Source organism: Ipomoea nil, unplaced genomic scaffold (assembly GCF_001879475.1).
Source record: "Ipomoea nil cultivar Tokyo-kokei standard unplaced genomic scaffold, Asagao_1.1 scaffold1407, whole genome shotgun sequence".
NCBI classification, from domain to species: Eukaryota; Viridiplantae; Streptophyta; class Magnoliopsida; order Solanales; family Convolvulaceae; genus Ipomoea; species Ipomoea nil.
The window spans coordinates 3,551,835-3,577,632 of record NW_017617835.1 but is presented as its reverse complement, the minus strand read 5'-3'; the positions used below and the strand labels follow the sequence as shown (position 1 = coordinate 3,577,632).

The 25,798-nt window shown below is 32.8% G+C and overlaps 4 protein-coding genes across 7 annotated transcripts; 2 read left to right on the top strand and 2 right to left on the bottom strand.

Moving 5' to 3' along the window:
* Positions 1-447: 447 nt before the first annotated feature.
* Positions 448-4,999, bottom strand: LOC109186796. 2 transcript variants are annotated; one of them, XM_019336941.1, is made up of 5 exons: positions 4,473-4,999; positions 2,464-3,175; positions 1,585-1,957; positions 806-1,191; positions 448-720 (listed from the first exon to the last, which is right to left on the bottom strand). In XM_019336941.1, exons 1-4 carry the CDS (start codon positions 4,747-4,749, stop codon positions 1,141-1,143), a joined length of 1,413 nt encoding a protein of 470 aa, XP_019192486.1. In that variant the 5' UTR covers positions 4,750-4,999; the 3' UTR covers positions 448-720; positions 806-1,140. The 2 variants fall into 2 exon arrangements, with proteins under 2 accessions (XP_019192486.1, XP_019192487.1); XM_019336942.1 differs by having other exon boundaries at positions 448-697.
* A 4,484-nt stretch (positions 5,000-9,483) lies between these two features.
* Positions 9,484-10,741, top strand: LOC109186831 (zinc finger A20 and AN1 domain-containing stress-associated protein 4-like). 2 transcript variants are annotated; one of them, XM_019336989.1, is made up of 2 exons: positions 9,484-9,694; positions 9,943-10,741. In XM_019336989.1, the coding sequence occupies exon 2, from the start codon at positions 9,949-9,951 to the stop codon at positions 10,459-10,461; it is 513 nt and encodes a 170-aa protein (XP_019192534.1). In that variant the 5' UTR covers positions 9,484-9,694; positions 9,943-9,948; the 3' UTR covers positions 10,462-10,741. The 2 variants fall into 2 exon arrangements, with proteins under 2 accessions (XP_019192534.1, XP_019192533.1); XM_019336988.1 differs by having other exon boundaries at positions 9,835-10,741.
* Positions 10,742-10,823: 82 nt separating this feature from the next.
* LOC109186829 (nifU-like protein 4, mitochondrial) lies at positions 10,824-13,632 on the bottom strand. Its single transcript, XM_019336987.1, has 4 exons — positions 13,244-13,632; positions 12,636-12,797; positions 11,047-11,531; positions 10,824-10,977 (listed from the first exon to the last, which is right to left on the bottom strand). Exons 1-3 carry the CDS (start codon positions 13,464-13,466, stop codon positions 11,071-11,073), a joined length of 846 nt encoding a protein of 281 aa, XP_019192532.1. The 5' UTR covers positions 13,467-13,632; the 3' UTR covers positions 10,824-10,977; positions 11,047-11,070.
* Positions 13,633-19,819: 6,187 nt separating this feature from the next.
* LOC109186154 (GDSL esterase/lipase At5g03610-like) lies at positions 19,820-23,351 on the top strand. 2 transcript variants are annotated; one of them, XM_019336078.1, is made up of 6 exons: positions 19,820-19,947; positions 20,065-20,238; positions 20,917-21,182; positions 21,918-22,212; positions 22,921-23,144; positions 23,227-23,351. In XM_019336078.1, the coding sequence occupies exons 1-6, from the start codon at positions 19,887-19,889 to the stop codon at positions 23,254-23,256; spliced, it is 1,050 nt and encodes a 349-aa protein (XP_019191623.1). In that variant the 5' UTR covers positions 19,820-19,886; the 3' UTR covers positions 23,257-23,351. The 2 variants fall into 2 exon arrangements, with proteins under 2 accessions (XP_019191623.1, XP_019191624.1); XM_019336079.1 differs by lacking the exon at positions 23,227-23,351 and having other exon boundaries at positions 19,821-19,947; positions 22,921-23,215.
* The last annotated feature ends 2,447 nt before the right edge of the window (positions 23,352-25,798 follow it).

The window sequence follows — 25,798 nt, the reverse complement described above, 5'->3', positions numbered from 1 at the left end:
TTGTGAGTAAATAGTGATTTAGGTGGATGTTGCATTTTTAGGTTATATGCTTTAAAGCAACAGTTTGGAGGACTAAACTAGTACTCCTGAGCTTATAGTAAGTGATTTGAATAAATTCGAATTAATACCCAAAATGATCATTGACTATAATGATTTTTCTTAATTTCGCTTTAAATGACTCTGGTGACCTAATGTAGTGTTATACTTTTGTGTTTTTGTTCAATAACAAACAAAAGACTAAATTTAACAAAAATATAAAAGTCTAGGACTACATTAAGTCACCAAAGTCATTAAGTCACCAAAGTCATTTAAGACAAAATTGAAAAAAACCACTATAATCAATGACCATTTTGAAGATTAACTCAAATAAATTCTTAGGGAAGTTTGTCCAACGGTCAATATTAGTACTTTGCAAATAAAGGTAGCATTGCAGAGAATCGACTAAAATTTGGGGCAAAAAAAAATGCAGTTTGTGATAACAGGAATTGGAGGACGCAAATGATAGATGAATATTTCAATGTGTTCAATTTCATGTACAGAGAAATCATTAGGCAACCAGGGTTTCCTACAATCATAGTCATCACTCGGCAGAGCCCTAAAGCTCTCACAGCTCTACCTGTCTGCCTGCTGCTTTTTCACATGTCCCTCAACAAACTGCATATTTCTTCCATGCTTTACTTTGGTGGAGCATTATCAACTTAAGGCATCATGTCAGACGTACTGTATAAGAGTGCGGCAATAAATTAATTACACGAAGGATGTATAAGAATCAAACTGGTCTAGAAAATAAAGGCACTGGGATTACCATCAACCAACAAAGAACAAGCCTGCGTTTACAGCTCTAACTTCTTGTTCCTTCAATTGTCATCATCATCTCTATTGATTGCAATCAGGGCTCCAGGAGTATTGTTAACAATGGAACTCTCAGGAAGTAAGAGCTTCCTCAAATTCAGGAGCTCAATAAAGCCAAGGTCCATGAAGAGTGGACAGAAGAGAATAGTTGCAAAGTTTGCGTATCCAGTCCAACAAGCCCTCGGCTGCATATGCCTACATCCTGCGAATTGCAAATTTGCAATTAACGTGCTGCTCCACTACCAGCTCCCTCGAAATATGGCAGGATGCAGGCATGGCCTACGCCCCTTATTGGGGCCGGGCCAATCCAAAACTTCGCTCCAGAAGCTGCTGATGAGACTGCAAAAGAGGGGAAAAAAGCAAGCTGAGCAACAATAAAAAAACTCAAACTTCATATTAGCTAATGAAGCTTGTTAGAAATGGGATGTGCATATCCATGGTGGGTAATATTCTTCAACCCACCAAAATGAAGAGCATGTGACTGAAATGTGCAAACATAAACACATCAGTGAACCAGTTACAGATCAACACATTAAAACTGATTAATGTATTGTGAAAAGAACTGATTCTGTCCTCATCTTTTAACTCTCTATACACACCAGAACCAGTGCTAGCCAAATAACAACATCACAAGTACAAAAAAGATGACACATCTCACACATTTCATCTTCTTTGTTTCTTTCCTTTACCCTGTGTGAAGAATTTTGTTCTCAAAACTAAAATATGACAAACCTGTGAAAAGGATGGGTGACCTTGAACTTGTTCATGATGATGGATGAAGGGCATTCCAGGGTGCTGGCGTGGATACTGAGCTGAGTGCAAGTATAAAGCAGAGTTTGAATGCATGACAACATGATTGGGACCAAATGGAGGAATCATGGTCTCCGTTGGAACATAACCAATGCCAGGAGTTGATGGAGTAGCCCATTGCCCAGGTAAGTGTTGGGGAAGTTGGTGAGATGGGTGCTCAGTGGAGATAACAGGTCGATGTGCTGATCCAAGTTGTGGAAACTCAGTGTTGTAGTTCAAAGCAGGGGCATACATGGGTTGAATACCATATGGTCCTCCAGAAAACCCAAATCCAGGATCGAATCTCTGAATATATCTGCCACATTTGATATAAATTAACATCACTATATATAAACATTCCAGGATTACAAAGATGTAAGAACTCAGTATGAAAATGAATGCCAGATTCAGAAATGATAACTCAGAATTGCATAAGAGTAAATCAGCAGACACTCATTAATGAGGAAAGATAGTGCAAAGGGTAAGATTGAGGAAACAATACCAAGTACATATCTTCATATAATTATACAGATGCAACAAACATCCCAGTCAAGTGGCAATAAAAGGGTATGCATGAATCTAAAGCCTCAGGACAATCTAAATACCCATATTGGCACTTAAAGAAAAATACAAAAACTCATCAAGCCCAGCAGGTCATAAGCAGATAGAACAAACTATTATGTGATTCAAGGAAGCATTAATCTAACAACAAGAGATCTACTGATACATAACATGGTGGTAAAAGGAGAGGCAAAGGGAGGAACAATACTTCATGTTTCTCCTACTATAAGCCAGGAGGAAGAGGAGGCAATGAAATCATACCTGTCATAACTCCTGTCGTAATCAGGATCCTTGAGATCAATTTCCCGATCCCTGAATATGGCCACCCTATTACCAGTTTTGGTTCTACTGATCGGCTCCATGTCAGATCTACCTCTAACTGACCTACCGCTACCAAGTGATAAATCAAGGGAACCCCTGCCAATATTCACATCAGAACCCCCTGTCAAATTGGTTTTGTCTTCTATCCCTGACATTCCTAATGAAATATGCTGGAAAGTGTCCAGCCTTCTTGTTTCATTTTCAGGTTTTTCATTAGCATCCCTGCCTAAATTATTAGAGTTAAAAATCCGTGCTCGAGCCCGGTTGTACTCCTCCTTTCTTTCCTCCACACTTTTTGGAGTCCTATTCTTTAGAGAATGTGAACCAGAACCGCTAGCAGCCTGAGAACTTTTCTGAGGTCTCTGTTTAATAGCAACCTTGATAGCACCTGTGTCATCCTGGGGAAAAGTTACTGGAATATCAGCCAGCCGAATTGAAGGCATCCGACATTCAGAAGTTTTGCGTACAATAATTCTTGAAGCAGAACCATCTGGCACACTACTGTCCACTAAGACCGTTGACTGCAGTGAGTAGTGCTGTGCTACACGATGAGCTGCCAATCGCAAGTACGAGGTAGGAAGTTGTTGGAACTCCATCTGTTGCTGAGTTGGATCCTTGATGAACTTTTCAACATCCTGCTCCATTCTTAGAACTGGAAGGAAAAATGAAACACAAGTCACTATCTGTGAGAGATGAGTAAATCAAGCACATAAAATCCCCAACCCCACCATTATTTTGATTTTCTTTGTTATATGAATAAAAATAAATACAAGTTAGAACAATTTTAAAATTATGAAAAAGGAATTTAAAGACTGTTTAGACTCCAGTGTCAGCGCAGGCACACAAGACCACCACAACCTTGCTCCATAAGTAACTGTTAGCTATTTTCCTTTCTATCACTTTTTGTATCGGTAGACACTCAATTAAAAGCACTGAAGCAGCGAAGAAGGGAAACCCCCAATCTACCGATCTACCAAAAAAAAAGGGGATAGAGAACCCATCACATCACTGACTACCTTGATACCTTCTGTAGTTCTGCTTTTTCTTTTTTGATAACAGACCTACCTACCACTATTTCGGTATTTCCCATCCTTGTCCTGCTCTTACACAAAACTTGATGCATTAGACAAGGATCACAGGGTAGGCAATTTTCTTGTAGAGAAGAAAAAGTTTGTTTATTGGCTATCTACTCTAGGTTTCAGATATGTCATAGATGTTCCTTCCACTCAATGTAGACTCATTTCTTCTACCCACCCCAAGTGCCTTGGTCTTCACCACATATTTGATAATTGCTTGCTTGTTCCATCTTTCTGTTGCAATTCATGTCCAACACAACCAATTCACTACTTAGATCATAGGCAACAGGAAATTAAAATTTCGAGTACCTTCATATTTCAAGCTTCTCACAATCCCCTCACTACATTAAGTTACCAGTTGGTAATGTTTAAGAATATAGTTCATGATTATTGATTGTCAATAAACAATAATCCATAGTCTAATCCTATTATAGATTATTGGATTAAAAAAGCTAAAAGGAGTCATATAATCCATAATATTTGTCAAACATATACAAATAAATTGTTTAATCTATAATCTCACCAGGCCAATTAAGTAAGTATTGAATATAAGCTGAAACTAAATGCAAAACTACTTGTCACTCATTTATACAGCTTTAAAAGCTGATACAAATCAATTTGAATGACCATAACAATAATGTTGAAGTGTCGAACTCATGTTACACCATCCAAACTAAAAGTTTCTACTATAGTCAATCGGACAGCAGGCACACCTAGCTAAAGTACTAATACGACGAATGCAGATAAAATAAATAAACTAATGCACACAAATTCCTATCTAGTCATATGCACAGACCAAGCAAAGCAGTGAAGAAGAAAATTGGCAAATCGAATGGAGAAACTCAGAAACTAGATTAAGGAAGAAAAAAAGACCAGAAAGGCGCTCCCGAGGGTTTTGCAAAGCCTCCCGGAGAAACTGATCAACGGAATTGACGATATCTTCGGGAACACCCGAAGCAGGAGCTGAGCTACTCGACGCAGACTCCGAATTCGGAGCTGAAGCCGAAGAAGAATCGGCGAGGTCACATTGAGCATTAGAGTCGTTGGAAGAAGAAAGCATCAGGCGGCGCACGCTGGCGTCCAGGTCAGCCACCTCCCATGTCTCCGGCGGAGCTCCAAGATCCTCCGCCGCAGAGACGGACCCCTCCATGCTCTTCAAGTTTCACCTCCGAACAGAAAAAAAATATGAAAATTGATGTACTAAGAAAACCCCCAGCGGACGCTCATCAAAGCGAGCTGAAATTCGACGTAGATTTGAGAAAATCGCATAGTTTCGTAGGAAGAAATAGAGAAAGCGTAAGCTTAGAGAGAGAGGGGGAGAGCGATTAGGGTTTCGAGAAGTAGATAGAAAATGGGGTTTGTGGATTGTAGTAAGGAAAGGCCAAAATATGATTTTCCAGGATGGGAGTGGACCGGATTTTTGTTTATTAAATACGGAGTAGTATCTTAATCCAAATTTTATTATAGTAAGTTACTTTGAACCTTAAGGCGCATTAATCTTAAGATATGTCAATTCTATACTTAATATGTGTTCGTTTGATGTTTAAAATACGTCAATTTTACACTTAAGATGCATAAGTTATATATTTAAGGTGCATTATTTTAACAATTAAAATATATCCTTTTAATACTTAAAGTGCGTTATTTTAACACTTAAGTATGTCATTTTAACACTTAATGTGTGCTAATCGAACATTTAAAGTGCGTTAGTTTGATACTTATGGTGCATTAGTTTGACATTTTAGGGGACGTTTGTTTCAGGTTATATAACATAACCAAGGGAATCTGACATTCCAAAGCTCACATTCCCATGTTTCGTTCATATTATCTTAGGGAATATAACATTCCCAAGGAATGTCACATTCCCTCCACATAGAATTTTGAAGGGAATGTAATACCCTTCAATTTATTAGGTTATGTAAGTTTTTATATATATATATATATATATATATATATATATATATAATTATTTTTGTAATTATATATTTTTTATTTTTATTATGTTATGTTAGCATATAAAATAATTTTGTTTCTCAAGTTCAAGATTTTAATTAATCTTTAAAAATCAGGTAATTATATATGATACAGTTATCTTATTTATTTATTTTAATTTTTAAATTTATTAAAATACATGAAAATATGTTAAGGATATTATAGTGTGTATAAAAGATAGCCCTAAATCAAACATGATTATATTACATACCTCAATTTTAACCAAACACAGGATCTAACATTCCCAGTAATCTAACCTTCCCAGCAATCTAACATTCCCTAAGGTAATCTAACATTCCATGAACCAAACGACCCCTTAAGGTGCATCAATTTAATACTTGATTCCACAATAGGGGGTTCATTCCCTAATGTTATAAAAGTAAATGCACATGGGTTAGTTTTTAACAAATGGGAAGGCAAAATTTGGACTGCATTTTTTCCCTGCAAAAACAAGGATTATGTCAGAAATGTGGGCCCACTTTGCTAATTTCTCTCGTTATCTCTCTTGTGTGTTGCTTCACTGTGGCGTCCACTTTGTTTTTTTTTTTTTTTTAAATAAGCTTTTATTGTTTTTTTTCTTTCTTTTTTCTCTTCTATCACGTCTTATCTTTCCTAATCACACTTACAAAAACTCCTCAAAAACCACATCAAAATCCTCACTATTGAGGATGCCCTTAAGGTGCGTCAATACGACACTTAAGGTGCGACAATTTGAAACTTAAGGTGCATCAATTCAAGAATGGTATGAGGAGAATGCATCCAGCTCTCATGAAGCGTGTTTTTTTTTTCTTTATAATTTTTTTTTATTTGAGTCGTTGATCTAAATTATATCAACAGCTCTTACCTCATATTTCATATGAAAGACTCTTCACACGTGAATCATCTCGTGTGTGTATATATATACTAGTATTTTTTATGCGCGGTGCACAAAATAGGTGCTCAATATTAATACTTTATATTAGTGCACAAAATAGGTGCCCAATATTCTAAGCTCGTGGCTCGTCGAGCCGCTTGCGAGCCATAATTAAATAAATAAGTTTATTCCAGCAATGGTCATCCGAGTATATTGATTTTCCAAAATTAGTCTCCGACTTTAATTTGGACACTTTAGGTCCCTGGACTTTCAATTTCTTTCCAATTGAGGTCATTTCGTCATAATACAGTTAATTGAACTTCAAATAAAGAGGAAAACTCATAATTTCACCTGCATATATATTATTCTTCGTATTTTTCCCTTATATATGCGATATATATGAAGATAATCTCAGTCGAAGCCCTAGAATGTTCCTCGTCATTCCCCATTTGCTGACTGTTAGTGTGTGTGTTCCTCCATTATTGAGATGTTTACAAGGTATAATAGTGTAATACGAAGGGAGAAATATGAAGAATAATACATAGGCATGTGAATGACAAGTTTACCCCTTCATTTAAAGTCCAATTAACCGTATTTTGACGAAAGGACCTCAATTGGAAAGAAATTGAAAGTCAAGGGACCTAAAGTGTCCAAATTAAAAGTCGAGGACTAATTTTGGAAAATTAATATAGTCGGATGACCATTGTTGGAATAGATAAATATTATATATATGGTAAGGATCAATGACTACTATTGACCTCTTAATTAAAGTGAATTTGTAAACTCGTTTTGAGTGTTTGGAGTCTTTAAACATTGAAGTTTGGACTTTTATTTTTTAAAAAGTTTTTATTATTTATGCATGGATAAAACTATGTTTATTATTAATTAAAATATGAATTCAAATAGGTCAAAATCGAGTCCAAGCTCGAACAATCGAGCTGCTCGAACTGAGCTTAAGCGGCTCGAAAAATTGCTGAGCCAAACATCATTTTTCGAGCTCGAGCCGAACCATGCTTATCGAGCTCGAGCCAAACCATGCTCGACTCGTTTACACCCTCACAAAGTTTTTATCTCGATTCCTTGAAACATGAAATAGGGAATTAGACCCGCATGGGCAGCTCAACTGGTCACATAGGTAAAACTTTGGAAGAATGACCAGGGATCGAGTTTCACCAGTGGCAGTGCGGGAGCAACCTCTCAAAGTGAGGGGGGTTCCTTGTGCACAGTGAGCACGGTCTAGCCTCTGTAGTTCATGTTCAATTGAGTTACCATGATTTACATCCTCCCAAAAGTTCTGTCGGGTCGGGGTGTGGGGGGCCTTAGGGTTGGGGTTCCTAAATGTAACAAAATGAAAAGAAATAATTTTAAGAGATGACTGCAGCTCGGTTTTGATTCTAACCCGTAGGTTTCCGATTTCATGTTTCTTGGAAATAACACGCTAAGAAACATTCCTTAACTTCTGCTACGACTCAACAACGTAACAACAACGTACATACAAAGATGATTGTTTCATCAGCCAGCCACTATTGACTATTGTTAATGGGAAAACAAATATAATACTAAAAAAATGTTGAAAAAACGGCTATTATTAATTGGTTTTCCGTGTTGATGAACCGGCAAATATACAATGGTTTCAACAAAAACGTAGCATGAAAGAAATGCAATCCTCTGCTCCTTAACGTAACTTCAACGACTCTTCATTCCGACCAGAAGAATCTCACCATCCATAATCTTGTTTATTACATGCTGCATCATGTTTATACTTTAGTTCTTTACTTCTTCTCTCAAAAGGTGGAATCCCCAATCATAAAAGCACCACGTTCCGACCTGACATAATATTTGAGATGATACAAATCACGGTAACTTAATGACTCAACAGACATGAAAAATATATAATCTAAAAACATAATAAGTGTCAATACAAGTTGTGTCAATACAAGTTATGTCTTTGATTTTTGTCCTTTTTTTATATGCTAAAAAATATATACATCTTGCTTTAATTGTTGTACATTTGATTTGTAATGGACAAAATTACCCTTACACCGTTATAACACCGTTAGTATTTAATATGTCCACCAATCTTACCATACACCTACATCTATCGTATCTTTTTCTTATTTTTAGTTATCATTTTATTAAAATTATCATATAACAATTAATTTAATTATAAATTATATTTTAATTAAATATTTATATGAATATTAAATTTTAATTATAAATAATATGTATATATATTATTTGTGTATACATATCAATATATCATATATGTGGATGTTAGCTTAGTATTATTTGTAAATTATTATTACTATTAATATATATATATATATATATATATATATATATATATATATTGTTTTAATCACTATATTCAAATATATGATAATTCAAAAGTATCATAACTTTAAGGAAATGTGAAATATAATTTTAACTAATTTTTTAAATTTTGTTACTTAACAATATTTTAATATTGGGCATAAGTTTTCGTACATCGCGTACAAAATGCTAGTTATGTAAATAAGCTTTGAATAGGATATAGATGAAATAAATAATTTGTTTACAAAAATTAAACAAAGACCAATGTTAGAAAGTTTTTATCATCAAGGATAAAAAAAATGTATTAGTATAATACGTTTCATTTTTGACTTGTACATTGTGTTTATAGTTTTGTACACTTACAAGTTGTTTTCGATTTGATATATATATTTTTTTGTTGATGATGTACTAATTATTGTTTATTTCCTTTTATTTATAATTTTATTATTTGTTTTTTTCTCTTATTGGGTGTTTATTCAATTGTGTAATACTAATATTATACTAGTATTAATATATGATTGATTGATTACTAAAAAAATAATATTTTATAATTTGATCCGTTTAATAAATGTAAACTTAATATTTTAATGTGTTATTATTGTATTTTATTTTATGTATTTTAATACATTAAACCGGCCACTAAATAATACTCCGTAATAATAAAAGTAAATAAATAAAATAAAATAATAAAAGAATCGTTCTAAAACGGCAAAAACAAGTTACCCAAAGTTGAAATCACAAAAAAAGCATACTTTTGTTGAGGCTTTTTGCATCTCCATAAATCCTAACACACCAATATTATAGCCATCAATTCTCGATCACCATCAATTCTCCTTGCATTTCTCCATCTCCTTTCTTCATCTCTCCGCCTTTTCTTCACATTCTTCCCCGGCCAAGAATCATTACCCCTTCTCCTCTCGTCTCTCAGATTCTTCACGTAAGTATTCCCTTCCCTTCCCTTAGCTTTCTCATCCCAATTCGATCAATACCAGGCCAATGCTTTAATTTTCAACATTATTTTTCTGTTCGTTATTGTATTGAATTGATTTGTTTTTTTTTTGATGAATCCGCGTGCAGGTTGCGATCTTCTCCTTGCGTTGAGCGATTGATTTGATTTGTTATAAACTCAGTCAACCGCTCTCGCAACATTTGTTATATATTTTTCTATCCGATTTGTTTTCGAAGCGAATAATGGCCGAGGAACAAAAATGTCAGAAGGCAGGAGGCCATAGTCTCTGCGCGAACAACTGTGGATTCTTCGGCAGCAGCACGACTCTGAACCTGTGTTCCAAATGCTACAAGGATCACTGCATTAAGGAACAGCAAATGAAGGAGGCGCACCTCGCGATGGAAGGATCTCTCAAGGGGAGAAACTCATCGGAATCTTCTTCTTCCTCCTACTCGTCTTCGTCTTCGGCGGCGGCGGCGGTGGCGGCCTGCGACGGTTCGTCACGCCAGGAGGAGGTTGGATCTGAGGAGGCCATGCCGGCGGCGGCGGCGCCTCCACCCAGACCCAACAGGTGCGGCACGTGCCGGAAGCGTGTCGGGCTGACGGGGTTCAAATGTAGGTGTGGGGTCATCTACTGCGGGACCCACAGGTACCCGGAACAGCATGGCTGCACGTTTGATTACAAGGCCATGGGGAGGGAAGCCATTGCCAAGGCCAACCCACTTGTCAAGGCTGAGAAGCTGGACAAGATCTGAGCCGTCCGATTCGATCACAGGGGAGAAAGTTTACGGTTATGATTTAATGATTGAATGATAATGATAATTCTGGGCTCAGATGGTAGGTTGAATGGTTGATCGTAGCTGGCCCCGCTCGGCTCAACGGTTGTGATTCAACATGTGGATTTATGCTGTAGTTGGTTGGTTAGTGGTCTGGGGCTTGGATTATATATTCCTGTTGCTCATTGTATGATCAATCAAGAACATATTAATGTTGCTTCTATAATAATGTTAGAATGACAAATTTCTTCTTTCTTCATCCTATTCCTTAGATATACTCTATCACAAAGTAACTCATGTTTTGATAAATGAAACAAATTTATAAACTCATAACGTTCTTCAGACGTGAAACTTATAATGTTCTTCAAACGTAAAACTCATAATGTTCTTCAGACGTGAAATTCACAACGTTCCTCATAAGAAAATGGGACTTGTTATCCTCAAAACAAAGTAGGTATCCCCTGCCAAACTATTATTGTTAACAAAATTTATGAAAGCATGTCATAGCAACCTGCAAGTATTACTCCACAAGGGAGAAAAATTCTATCTCTGGTGGATGCAAAATTGATGCACCTAAAATGAGAGAATTTACTCGTGTGGGGCTCCGGTTAGGGATGGGTCTTCATCTTCATAAAATTCCTGCTCCACGCTTTTAACTTCGGGTACATAGTGCATCAGCATGTTTTCGATGCCAGATTTCAGGGTGACAGAGGAGCTAGGGCATCCGCTGCATGCTCCTTGCATCCTCAATTTGACTATTCCGGTTTCTGCATCAAATCCTCTGTATTCAATGTCCCCGCCATCATCTTGTACAGCTGGTCGTATGCGTGTCTCCAGAAGTTCCTTAATCATCGCAACCGTCTCTGAATCGTCTTCTTGGATAGCTGTGTCCATGGAGGCTGCAGTGTTGGAATCCAGAAACAGCGGCTTCCCAGATGAAAAGAAATCCATGATTGCTGCAAAAATTTCAGGTTTGAGCAAGTCCCAGGATGCATCATCAGACTTCGTCACGGTTACAAAGTCTGATCCAAAAAATACCCGAGTAATCCCTGCATGATGAGGAAAATTGTCAACAAATTCATTGACGACAATTTAAGTAGCTTTTGTTTCACAAATGTAAGATCAGGGATAGAACAAAGTGCATAGTGTACCATTAAGAAATAGGTGTCAGGAGTTTAGTTCGTGGGGCAAATTCATTTACATTTTTACTAACAGTGGGGAAAAAGTAAATGACATTCACAAATTCATTTACCCAAGCAATATTAACCATCGGAATGAAAAAATAGTAGATTCAGATGGCAAAATTCATCAGACTAATAAAAACCAAACTAAAGCAGTCTACTGTTTCTAAGTTTCAACACTCATAATATCTGAAATAGAATACATCAACTAAATTGTAATTGGAAACAAAAATATTGATTAGTAACAGAAACTGCAGCACTATAATAAAAAGGTCCACTAGTTAAGTTTTATGTTGAAGATTACAACCTCATTTCACCTGATGTTATTCCTTTTTATTTAGGCATCCTTGTATTCTACTGTTTGTAGAGGCTGAGCAGACTAAAAGCATATCCATGTCAACTCATCCTATTGATTCTACTGTTGCGGTGTCGGAGACATGTATATAAATGCACCACCAACAACCCAACCTCCCAACATTAAAACATAGATATAGATCAATAGTATCACGTAGAATTAGATGTCTAGTAAGGTCATCTTAATGTTAGGGGTGGATATATCTACTGAAATTTTTACAAAGTGGATGCATCTACTAAAATGTTTACGACATACAAAACAATGTCAAATTTAGAACCCCCACCCCCCATTTTTTGGATGGTTTAAGAAGCTCCAGCATAAATTCATCAATCTATAATGTTCATCCTTACACTAAATCTAGTTCTTCACTACAAACTAAAAGTAACTAGTCTAATTCATAGCTCACATAGTTACATTTATCTATTTGGTTACAGAGCAACACAAGCATGATAGCTTAATGTCAACTGTTTCCAGGAAAATAACTTAAAGTGATGAAAGACTCTGATCATATCACAAGCCCAACAATAAGAAGAGCCGAAAAAAGATCTGATTATGTTAATAATGAAATGCCTATAAGATTGCAGCTAAAGCTAGACATACGCAGAGAACAAGCTAACCATCAATTCCAAAGAGGGCCTTAGCAAGTGGTGAATTCATTGCAGAACGAGCATTTGGAAAATCTGCACTTCCAGTCTCCATAACTGGCTTTCCGGGATAGAACATCAGTGATAAAGGATTAGGAGTTGATTGTGTTTGTATGAACATGGTCCTCCTCTGCCCTGTCCAAGCAGTAAGATTAATATACAGGCACAAAAGCATTATCTTAAGTTTAGGATATAATAGTTCAAAACTTATAATTTTACTTCAAATATCATTGTTCCATGCACGCCTAAAGAATATAGTTCCCAGCTCAACAATGACAGTATAAAACTTTTCACGGGAAAAAGTAAAAGGATAAAACCATACATAATCGGAAAGAATATTTCCGAGTTACTAGTTTCTATAACAGAAATTTACAATGGAAACTGATTTTGGTCAATTTTTTTTACTCTGAATATTGTACTTCAAAATGAATAAAACTTAGGGTTCCCAGAAAACATGAATTCCCTGCAGTTAACCAAGCCCTGAATCACTAAATTCTTCATCTTCATATTCAAACTTCGGAATTTTATTTTTATTTTTTCAAAACCTGAACACAATTTCCTATACATATTCTAAAACTGACCTCCAATAGTAGCCCATGTAGGTGAGTACGGTGACGAAGGAAGATGTGAGGATTTCAACGAAGCGAAATTGGAGAAAGCAGGGGGCACTTTGGAAGGAGAAGAAGCGAATAGAAGGCGGCAATAAGCTCGGAGACCTCCGCCCTCCGCCGCGTAGGATTTGAGCAGCCGAGTGTTGCTCCGGCAACGAGCGGCTTGCGATATCAGCCTTCCCAAACCTTTCATCACTGCAATTGTGAACAGTGAGCGAATCGGAAGAGATAAAGGAGAGGAAATTTCAATTCGAGGCTATTGGGGTTGATTGTTCGCTAGTGTGAGCAAGCACGGGCGTTAATGGCAGAATGCAGATTACGGGCGGCGATTCACCAGATTGGGGTTGATTCTACAACGTGGCATGCGATACTTAATTATAGCTTTTACTTTCATTGTATAAAATTAGAGAAAATGTTTTTTTAAAAGTAAATAGCATTTTGTTTATATATTAAAAAGGGAAAATGACACTTTTTCCCCTGAGTTATATACCTATAGCACTTTTTCCCATCAATTATTTAAGTGGCTATTTTTTCCCCTGAAATGTTAAATGGACATATTTACCCTTAAAATAAATATTTTATTTATTTTTCTTCTCCAACAAATTATGACCATAATTTGATTCAAACCAAACAAACACTATAGCAACCAAACCGAAATATTCCAATTACAATTTAGAATCGAAACCCGATATTTAAAGTTTATTAAAATCGCGAACCAGAACGAACGGTTCATGTTCCGAACTGAAACTATAAAATACATTTATTGTTGAATTTAGACTATTTTAAAATAAAAAACAAAAATTTAAAATAAAGACGGTTCAAAATCGCGAACCGGATCTGGAACCCCCGGTTCACGGTTCAGCCGTTCAGGATCCAATTTGTTTGATTCATAATTTTAGTAAATTGAAATCCAAATGTTGGGTTATAGATCTGAATCATAACCGAAAATTTTTAATTCGATTGCTTTAGTGTCCGGTTCAGTTCGAACCGAACCGTGGTCATCCCTACGTATACGCAATAATTTGTTGGAGAAGTAAAATAAATAAAATATTTACTTTAAGGGTAGAGATGTCAATTTAATATATTAGGGGGAAAAACCACCACTTTTAGAATAATTGAGGGGACTAATGTGCTTACCTAAATAATTGAGGGGGAAAATGTGCTATTTTCCCTATTAAAAAAATTCAAATAGCTTTTTTTTTTTTTTTTTTTTTTTTGAATCTGTTGACTCAAAGAACCAAAAACGCCTCTATTGAGGCTCGAACTCATATAATCTTCTAAATAGAAGTCAAACCCAGGTACCATTAGACCACATAGTCCTGGTATTACAAGTTAGTATCTATTTTATACTTTCTTTAACTGATGCAGCACAAAGAGTCAATACCCCACCACCGGAGTTCACCGGGATTCAATCCTGTGACTTTCTCTTAGGGAGGGTCACAAAGAGTCAATACCCCGTCACCGGAGTTCACCAGCGTTCAATCCTGTGACTTTCCCTCCGGGAGAGTCACAGAGGTGCCATTTGAGCATAAGGTGCTTGGCAAACCAAATAGCATTTAGTTATACTATCATTATATTTTTTAATCTTTTAGTTGCTTATAAATTGATTTCTTAAATAATTAAATAACAAAAAGTGATGGTGGCCTAGTATAATTGATAGACAAAAAAAAAAAAGCTATTTCACAATAATTTAATGACGAAAAAATTTATTTCTCTTAATTGTATACGGAGTATATATATATATATATATATATATATATATATATATATATAAAGTCATACTATATTTCTCTACAAAAATTTACAATTAGACATGTTATCAAGAATGACACACATATATACCTCCTAATATTCATATTTTTGTGTAGCATTACTTATTAACACTTAATATTTGCGTCTACCAACATGGTGAGTGTTTGATATTTACTACAAACATCGAGAGTCAGGTTCATGGACTGATGATAGGTTATACAAAACAATATTAATGTTTTAATTTGATTGCAAATTTATATTGTGCAATTGAGTTCATATTGTAAGGTGGACTTTAATACATGTTTATTTTTAATATATTGTATTTCTATTTTGAGTGTAATGTTAAAGTTTATTGTATTATAATTCCTTTTTAGTAAGTTTATTATATTTTGATACATTTTTATTTTCAGTGTATTACAAGTCAAAATAAACCATATACAAAAAATATCTTACAATTATTAAAAATAAATAAATATATATTATGATATTTTCTATAGTATAAAAGCATCATCAATAGTTGAGAGATTGTTTGAGTATGTCTTACAAATAAAAATTTTTATGTGGGTCTCACATGAAGAAAAAAAAAAAAGAAGAAGAAAAGAACAGTGTTGATGACTGTTTAATAGTTTTTGATTTTTTTTTTTTTATCAGCACACTTTTTCCCCTCCCACTTGGCTTGACAAAAAATTTATAACATAATTTTCATGTGCATCTCAATTGGTCACATAGATAAAATTTGTTACAAAATATCAAGAATCGAGTCTTATCCGTGATTAATCAAAAATCTAACCTCGATTGATCAATTAAGTCACCAAAATTAATCTGGAGTGAACCATTCAACCTTTTGCCACACAAAATTTAAAGAGATGGGAATACTCTAGGAAATATTAGATTGCTAAGAATGTTAGATTCCTATGTTTGGTTAAAATTGAGGTATGTAATATAATCATGTTTGGTTTAGAGTTATCTTTTTGAACTTTATTATTATTACTAGTTTTTTTACGCGCTTTGCGCGAATGGTATAATGCCCAATAATTATTTTTAAATAAGTATTTCAAATTATATTAATGCAATATTATATAGGAGATGTTCATGCATAGGTAAATAAATGTTGAATTTGTTTATTTAAATCGGTAATTTAAAGTATATAAATGCAAGATAATATATGAGAGATTGATTATAATTGTCCCTAAAATAAATGTTTGCAACTTTGTAATAACGTTAGTCTAAATACTAAGTCTTAAAGCGATATCGTCTAAATAAATACTACTTTTGGTTTAAATTTATCTAATTCTTCTGAATTCTCTTTTGGGTAGTATTGCTATTGTTTTCATCTTCAGTACATGTCCTTTTTGTTTTTTATTGGTAGTGTGTCATTTGCTATTAGGTTACTGATAGCAGCATATAAGGATTCATCATGCAATGAGATGCAAAGATTATGGTGTAGGAAGTTTTAGATTTGTCTTGCTGTGTATATGATTGAGATTTTAGTTGTAATATGAACTCTTTAGCGTACAAACACCTATTGATATTTAGTAGTGGTAGTTTTTTCCCTACATGTGTTATGAGATGTGTGCCGTAGGTTATCATGTGAAAGTATTGAACAAAATATTAATATTTATTATATTTGTATAAAATACTTGGTAAATAAATAAATAAATAAATAAATAAATAAATAAATATATATATATATATATATATATATATATATATATATATATATAACATATTTTGTATTATAACTTTGATATTTAATTAAATGATAATGTAAAAAAGAAGACAATGAACAATGTAGTGAATATAATAAATTAATAAATTTGAAGGTAAGGAATCTTTGAATTGTAGAAAATAAAGATAATATAACTAATGAAATTAATTTCTTTTAAATTTTTTTATAATGAATAATTTTTTTTAAATAAAGCATTATATACATATAATTCTAAATTAACTAAATGCATATGTATTATTTTTTGTTGTAGGTACTAATTTATTTAATTAATAAGAGCAATAAATTGTCATATATACTTTTCTTCAACAATAAAGAAATCAATGATTTTTTTTTTTTTAATTTCCATTCCTTGTTGCGACAAATTGTTTTGAGAGTTTGTCCATGACAATTGTTACAATTGCTGTCAATAGAGGATGATAATAAATAATTCAAAATATATGGTTACAATAGATATTAATATAATGATATAGTAAAAATTAACTTACAAATTTCTTTATAAGGTTTTCATGCATTGATAAATTTTTGATGTGTAAACTTGTTCAATTGGAGCTAGTAGGATGTTAACATTGTCAATTATTTGGAAAATGATCCTACCGTTTTAGAGTCCATGTGTAATTGTATTTATGATCAATAACTTTGTTGTTAGGCTGCGCAGGTCTGACAATGATGTAAGAACAATTTTGTCCGATAAAAAAAATAATAGTATAATATTTGTAAATTAAGTAATGTACAATTGTACCATTATAAAAAAAAATACAAAAAACATTAATACCATAATGGCATAAATCATTCCAATAATGTAAAAGCATAATTGAAATATTAAGTTTTGTTCTAAATATAATCAAAAGAATATTAATTAAACAAAAAAAAAAAAAAAAAAAAACTTAACCTAAATTTGTTTGTTTGTTTTTTTTTTTTAATAAAAAATTCAAGAAAATCAAATGACTTTAAAGTAGTTCCTGATTTATAATCTTTGATGCTCAACTTTGAATGCTATGTATTTAGTTGAGCTAATTATTTGACCAAAGTTTATGTTAAATTTTATATTATATATTTTTTAATACATTTTAACATATTCATAATATATGTTTAACAATTATACCAACTATACTTGGGATGAGGTTCAAACCTAAGACCTTATATAAATTAAGAGTATGTTAAGAATAATAAATAGCTAACGGAATATTCCGTTACTAAAGTTTAAACTAACGGAATTTAGGGTTATTTAAGGGAAGAAAATAATATAATAGAGGGTAAATAAGGAAAATCATTAAAAGATACTAAAATCAAAATAATATGAACCATTCATTTTAAGAAACAATTAGTACCGACATTTTTTTTGTTCCAGTTAAGGGCCTAACATTATTCGCTCTTATTAAATTTGTAGATTATAATATATATATATATATATATATATATATATATATATATATATATTTATATATATATATATTTATATATTAATTATATATTTTTTATTTTATTACGTTATGTTAGAATATAAAATAATTTTGTTTATAAAGTTCAAGATTTTAGTTAATATTTTAAAATTATGTAATTATATATGATACCGTTATCTTATTAATTTATTTTAATTTTTAAATTTATTAAATTATATATAATAATAATAATAATAATAATAAGCTAACATAAAATATATATTTTTAATAATTAGAATTAAAATGGTAAAATGTATAAATATCCAAGATTATCTTACATAACCTAAGAAATGGAAGGGTATCACATTCCTTTTCAAAATCGTTGTTTACTAACTGGAAATTTCAAGAAATTTTCAAAAATTGGAAAATAGAAAACAGAAAACATGTTTACTAACACAGTTTTTATTTTGAAAAATGAAAACTGAAAATAATCTCTGAAAATTTCTGGAAAACTAGAACACACTTAAAAACTATTTTCGAAATTGAAAATATAATCATCTATCATCTATTTGGTTATATGTTACTATAACCACATTATTATGATTACCTTCATTATCATCTTATTTTACTTATTACTATATTTTATATTTTCTACTTACTTTACTTATTTAAACATAATTTATTTGCTTACATTTTAAAGTTATACATTATTTACATTATTAAAATTAAGAATTAATAATTAAACTGTATATAATGTTTTATATCTTGATTGAACTCAATAGATTATTAGTTCAAATATTTTTAATTATGTTACATCATAATACAAGTTCGGTCCAAATATTGGATATTGAAATCTCATATACATTAGAATTCAAAGTAAAAGTTATATATTCATATACATGTCATTCAAATGAATATATATATAAAAAAAATATTTTAAATATTAGCTCAAAAATATTAATATTATCTAAACTAAATTTTAGGTGAAAACATAACAAATTAAAAAACAGAAAACAGAGAATAATTTTCTGTTAGTAAACAAGTTTTTTCTAAATAACAGAGAATGGAAAACAGATAATGAAAACTGAAAAATTAGAAAACAAAAACTGAAAAATTAGAAAACAGAAAACAGAGAATAGTTTTCTGTTGGTAAACGGACCCTTAGGGGTCGTTTGGTTCACGGAATGTAAGATTACCTTAGGGAATGTTAGATTGCTGGGAATGTTGGATTACTGGGAATGATTCCTGTGTTTGGTTAAAATTGAGGTATGTAATCATGTTTGGTTTAGGGTTATCTTTTATACACACTATAATATTCCTAACATAACCAATGTTATCTTACATAACTTAAGAAATTGAAGGGATTCACATTCCCTTCAAAATCCTATGTGGAGGGAATGTGACATTCTTTGGGAATGTAAGATTCCCTAAGATAATATGAACCAAACATAGGAATGTGAGCTTTGGAATGTTACATTCCCTTGGTTATGTTATATAACCTGAACCAAACGCCCCCTTAGATTCCTTAAGATAATGTGAACCAAACATGATGTTAGCTCTTGAATGTCATATTCCCTTGGTTATGTTATATGACTTGAACCAAACAACATGGCAACCATTTGCTGGGAAAATTTAAGCATTGGACAGTATTGTCAGTAATCAGTATGGCAACCACTTGCTTGTCTCCAAGTACAGAAAGAACAGTCCAACCTTAATAATTTAAGTGGATTGAAACTCCCTTTTTACAACAATAATGGAGAAGAAAGTGAGCTTCACTTTAGCCTTCTTCTTGTGTGTTCTCATTGTTATTCCAGGTCGCCGACAATCTCTCTTTTCTTCGTTTATTGTTTCCAGCTTCGATTTTGGCATATGTATGTTTTTCCGCACTGCAATAATTAACTTCTTCTTCTCCCACTGATATATAAGTGCAGAGGTCGGACATGGCGCGGATACAAAGCTGTTCGTTTTCGGAGACTCCTATGCCGATACCGGGAATACGCCGCCGGTTGATGGTTTTCAGTGTTGGGAGGAACCCTATGGCATCACTTTCCCCGGCAAACCTTCCGGCAGATTCTCCGACGGCCGTGTTCTCACCGACTTCATAGGTGCAGTTCCTTAACACCTACCTGCCCATACCTTTTTTTTTTTTTTTTTTGTGGTCATTACTCAACATACATTATTGATCATAGTTTTTTTTTTTTTTTTTTTTTTTTTTAAATAATAAATTTTGATCAATTTTTGGGTGATGAGTGAATATTATTGTGAGTAAAATTTGTCTTGTGACTTTAGTCTGTAAATGGTCATAAAGAAATAAATCATCATAGATTATCGACTTAAATCGAGAAAATCAAACCAATTGATTGTTTTTGTGAGATTTAAATATAGTCTAACAATACTGAGTAGAATCTATGAGAAATTAACTTAGTAGTAGCGGAAGTGAAAGCAGTGTTAATCTCTAGTCATAATTGATGGATTTTGTTGTGTTGTCTTTTAATCAGTAAATAATATTAGCCATTTTGTCTCATATTTAACTTAGAATAATACTTTCACTTAAAATTGAACTTAAAATATTGTAGTTACAGAACTAAAAGTTTTGAGCAGGTACAATTCTTAAATATGGTAGTTACCGAACTAAATATTTTACATGTTTTAATAACCAAAACATTTGTTTACAAAAAAAAAAACATTCCGGAGGGGACTAAAATAGGTCCTTTTTTCATTTTTTTTTTTTATGTAAGAAAAAAAAGGAAATAATTTATTTACTAAAAAGTTGTGGTGTTCAGCTGAGTACCTGGGAATCAGATCTCCGGTGCCCTACAGAGGGTGGAAACTCGGTTTAAATTTACAGAACTATGGGATGAACTTTGCGTACGGCGGAACCGGTGTTTTCAACACCATCAATGGTGGGCCGAACATGACCTCACAGATTAATGATTTCCAACAACTGATTCAACAACGTGTGTTCACCAAACGCGACCTCAGTTCGTCGGTTGCTCATGTTTCGGCGGCTGGGAACGACTACGGTGCTTTGTCGGTCGGCGGCCAAAAGGCAAGGCAAAAACAATCCCTAAACTCATGTCAAGTCTCTTTGTGCCTCTTTTTTTTTTTTTTTTTTTTTTTTTTTTTTAACAAGGGAAGGGGATATCGAAATTACTCAAGACATTCACTGAGACTCAAACTTATCACCTCCCACTTAAATGAGTAACCAAATACCATTGGACCACATGGTATTTAATAATTCATTATGTTTGATAAAGCTTATTTTAGATATTATAACTTATTTTAAGTTACAAATAAACTATAAGCTATATTGAGTAAAACATAAAGAGCTTAAAATAATAGTTTATTTTGAAACGCTATCTCAAGTAGCATTTGAAGATAAGCTCATAGCGTTTAATTTTTTTTTTCTTTTTATTCTTATTAATTTATAAAATTGACATCATCTACCTTTTATTAATCAAATTCTTAATATCTTAATTTATCCTAGCTTTTGTCTTTTACACTTAATTATCAACTAATTCAATAATTAATTTTACCAAACACTTTAATTTTAATTAGTTAGCTTATTAACTTACTAGCTTTTCAGCTAGGCGTGTCAAACAAAGCATTAAAAAAAAAAATTAGACTATAATTGTGAATGATTCAATACTCTATAACTAAATTTGATAGCTTTAATTTTAAAATGAAGCACTAAAAATTGAAAATGAGTGATAGTTAGAGATTACCAGAATTAACTGGATTTGAGGTATTATAATGTTATTATGCTATGTTTTTGTGCATGCAGGATATAGAGAGTGTTATCAGTGAGCTAGTGTTGAACCTGAAACGCATATACAGTTTGGGAGTTCCCAGAATAAGTGTGGTGGCAGTGCCGCCATTTGGATGCATGCCTCAAGATGTTGTTCCCATCCAACCTTCACCTTGCAACGAATCGGACAATTCATTTGCAAGGCTTCACAATCAACTGCTGAAAAAAGCTGTGGAGAAACTGAACACTGAAACTGGTGGATCCACTTTTGTCATTCTTGATCTCTACTCTGCATTCATGTATGCCTTTAACGTACACAATAATCGCCCAGGTAAGAGTATTCTCAATAGTTGATTTTTTCACAAATTTTAAGATGACAAGTAGGAGAGAAAGGGATAGGGAAAAAAAGCAAGAAAATGAGTTTTCATTTTTCAAGAAAAAAAAAAGCTATTGCGCTGTAGTGGGCCCCCACTTCAGAGACAAAAACCAAGTTCTGATCTTACAGTATGATCTCAATCCTTCTCTCTCCTCATTTTCTTTCTTCCACTTCATTCAAAATTTTCTCAAAATTTACTATCATGGTTGCTTTAAGTGTATGAATTCGTTGAACTGTCGGAGGTAGGGGCGACAATCGGCTAGTTTAGGGTTCAACTAGTCCTGAACCGGCCTCAAGCAAAAAGAGCATGAGCTTGGATTGGGACCACTCTATGGAGAGTTGGTCATGGTCCTCTATGGAGGCCTGAGGGGCTAAGGGCCGGTTACTTTTTGACGGGATGTAAGCAACATGTGGACCATAGTCTCTTTTTTATCGAGTGATGCAGAGATTATAACTCAGGAACTTTGACATGTAGTTGGTTTTGATATCAATTCAAATGGAAGCATGTGTTCCATCTCAATTAAAAGCCTAATAAACTGATAGCTGTGTTGCACATTTATGCTTATATATGCTCAACCAATTAGATAAACATAATGTGTTATATTAAGAATAAAAAAGACAAAAGTTAGGAGGTTGATTTATTGTATGTTTTTTTGGTTTTAGGGAAATCAAGTTTTGTGAATCCATGGGAAGAATGTTGCAAGGGAAGAAGAAGTGGATCAAGCTGTGGAGATGTTGATGAAGATGGAAGAAAGGAATATGTAGTGTGTGAGGATCCAAAGCACTCATTCTTTTGGGATGCAATACATCCTTCACAACAAGGTTGGCTTGCCGTTTTCTCAATTGTGAAACCCTCACTCAACACTCTCTTCTTACCTCATGCCCCATTTACTTCTGCCTCCGTTACATTGTAATACAAGTAGAATTTTAAAATAAATATTTTAAAATATTATGTGAATGTGCTGTGAGTTGTACCTTCTTGCAATTATAATTATGTAAGTGTGATAATGAATTGTATTAGATATTAGCATTGAATTCGTTAGACCTATGTAGTTATACTAAGTATAATAAGACATCAATGCTATTTAGTGTCATAAAAATTTCCGTAACTAATATATTAGTTATATAATAAGACATCAATGCTATTTATATATCGGAAAAAAAATTTGTGTGAAACCGTCTCACAGATTTTTATCTGTGAAATAGGTCGGGAGAGCGAGTAGTGATAGATATTCACAATCCTAATAATGCGATTAGAGCTAGGTTAGGAATAATGAGAAGAAAAAAATTAATATATTAATATATTACGTGTAATAAAAGCAATAAATGTGCATGGATAATGAGTCATGAGTAGGGATGGCAATTTTAATCCGACCCGTGGATATCCACCCGAATCCACCCCGCATGGATCGGGTTTTTTTGGGTGATGGTGGGTGGTGGGTCTTAAAAAAGAAAATCCGCGGTGGGTCGGGTTGGATTCGGGTTCTATGTACAAGACCCGCCTAGAACCCCATCCGACCCACCATGTGTGTGTGTATATATATATATATAATAGTAAAATAAATACTAGTATGTAGTTATTTATAATAGTTTATATAACTCCGTGTATCTTTTTACTATTTTTTATATCAAAACTACTAAGTTTATTTTTAAAAATTAACAATTTAGTTATTATATTTAAATATTTCCATTATTTATGTTTTAGTATCACTAATGGATTTTATTTTTTTATTATGTGTAAATAATTTAAATATTATTTTTTGAAAAACATAATAAGATGATAAGTGGTGGCTACCCGTAGTGGGCACCCGCACTCGGTGGGGATGGGGGTGGGTTCTAAAAAAGTCCACCCGATGCGGGTTGGAGGTGGGGGTGGGTGGAGAAAATATAAGGTGGGTCGGGTGATGGATGTAGCCCTCCCCGACCCACACCCGACCCATTGCCATCCCTAGTCATGAGTTGAATGTTAATGTGTAAATAATTAAATATAGATTTTTATAGATACTATTTTTCAATTAAGTTCAATTCGGTACGTGCATTATTTTCAATTAGAAGATTGTTATGGTCAGTTAAGACAATGAAAAATTTACAATTTTAATCACTTAATTGTTCTAAAATTATAAATGTAATTATGTTATTATTTTTAATTAATTAGTGTAAATTTAATCTTTTAACCGTTGACCTAGTTTCAAAACTTGTTCATATCTTTCAACTATTGACTTAGTAATATATAATCATTCATTAGTTCATTGACAACATATTTAATTTCTAACACTTTTCTCTATTTGCTTTGAAGTTTTTCAAAAACATTTTGAAACATTAAAAAAGACTAAAGGATCAAACCACTTTGAAACTTTAATTTTGAGCCATTAACTTTGTATACTAATGCAAAGCCCATTCATCAAAATGGATATGAATACCGTAAAGCATTTTGAAACTTCATTGGTATGATTATTTATTAATATAAAAACATGTTGGACAATTTATAAAATATATAAATTTATCTACCAAACATATCCAGCTATCCATCCTCCATAGTTGTGGAAGTCCTAAACAATCAATAATTAATGGATACACATATAAAACCTCACTTTAAATCTCTTTAAAAAATGAGAATTAACTTTTGTTTAAAATAATAAGAAAAAATAATAAAAAAGAATTAATGTTAGTTTTTACCATTCAAATAAAATTACTAGTGGCATGGATGCATTATGCATAGCACAGTGCTGAATAAGAAGTTTATTATTATTATTATTATTATTATTATTATTATTATTATTATTATTATTATTATTATTATTATTATTATTATTATTAAACATTAAAAAGATAAGATGGTTAATTTTTAAATTTTAGGTGTAGTTTATAGTTAATCTTAAAATAATTTAGTTATTATATTAAAAATTGATAAACAATTGAAGTGAGTTAATGGCCAACAAATTGTTATTTTCTGTCACGTATACTTAAAAATTAAAGTGGTTAAAAATTTCAAATTTCATAAAAAAAATTGATCACCATCCAGTTCACTTTGGCGTTCTGCGAATTAACTTGGTGCTTTGTGCATCAACCTATGGACTATGGTGCTTCATGCAAGTATTCGATGCTCTAGTGACTTACACATTGAGTGTTGGACTTGTTTTTCTATAACTCGTGCTTTTTGCATCACCTTGCTTAAGGCTAGTAACTTACACAACTCGAGTATTTGCTTTGAACTTTTTTTCTATACCTTATGGTTTTCTATTCTTTTTCTTTTAGATGACAATGAAAATTTGGCCTGCAATTGTTGTTCAAGAGTGCACATTAGGTAAACTTCACCTTATGATTCTAGTTGACAAAGGACCACAAGGGGAGGTAAATCAACATAGATTGTCATAATTGACCAACTTAAATAAAAGGAAAAAGTGTTAAATTGGCCCCCTAAGTGAACTGGATAGTGCAATTTGATTCCCTAAGTAAAAAAAGCTTCATTCAAGTCATCTAAACCGGTAAAGTTGTTCAATTAAGTCCAAAACTTGTTTATCATGTTAAATTGATGTGTTGT

Coding starts and splice junctions, on each gene's coding strand:
- LOC109186154 (XM_019336078.1), top strand. CDS start 19,887: ATGGAGAAGAAAGTGAGCTTCACTTTAGCCTTCTTCTTGTGTGTTCTC. Junction 19,948..20,064: donor TGTTCTCATTGTTATTCCAG/GTCGCCGACAAT, acceptor ATATAAGTGCAG/AGGTCGGACATGGCGCGGAT. Junction 21,183..21,917: donor TGTCGGTCGGCGGCCAAAAG/GCAAGGCAAAAA, acceptor TTGTGCATGCAG/GATATAGAGAGTGTTATCAG.
- LOC109186829 (XM_019336987.1), bottom strand. CDS start 13,466: ATGAAAGGTTTGGGAAGGCTGATATCGCAAGCCGCTCGTTGCCGGAGC. Junction 12,798..13,243: donor TACATGGGCTACTATTGGAG/GTCAGTTTTAGA, acceptor CTGCTTGGACAG/GGCAGAGGAGGACCATGTTC. Junction 11,532..12,635: donor GGCCCTCTTTGGAATTGATG/GTTAGCTTGTTC, acceptor CTCATCATGCAG/GGATTACTCGGGTATTTTTT.
- LOC109186796 (XM_019336941.1), bottom strand. CDS start 4,749: ATGGAGGGGTCCGTCTCTGCGGCGGAGGATCTTGGAGCTCCGCCGGAG. Junction 3,176..4,472: donor CCCTCGGGAGCGCCTTTCTG/GTCTTTTTTTCT, acceptor TTTTCCTTCCAG/TTCTAAGAATGGAGCAGGAT. Junction 1,192..1,584: donor GTCACCCATCCTTTTCACAG/GTTTGTCATATT, acceptor CCTCTTTTGCAG/TCTCATCAGCAGCTTCTGGA.
- LOC109186831 (XM_019336989.1), top strand. CDS start 9,949: ATGGCCGAGGAACAAAAATGTCAGAAGGCAGGAGGCCATAGTCTCTGC.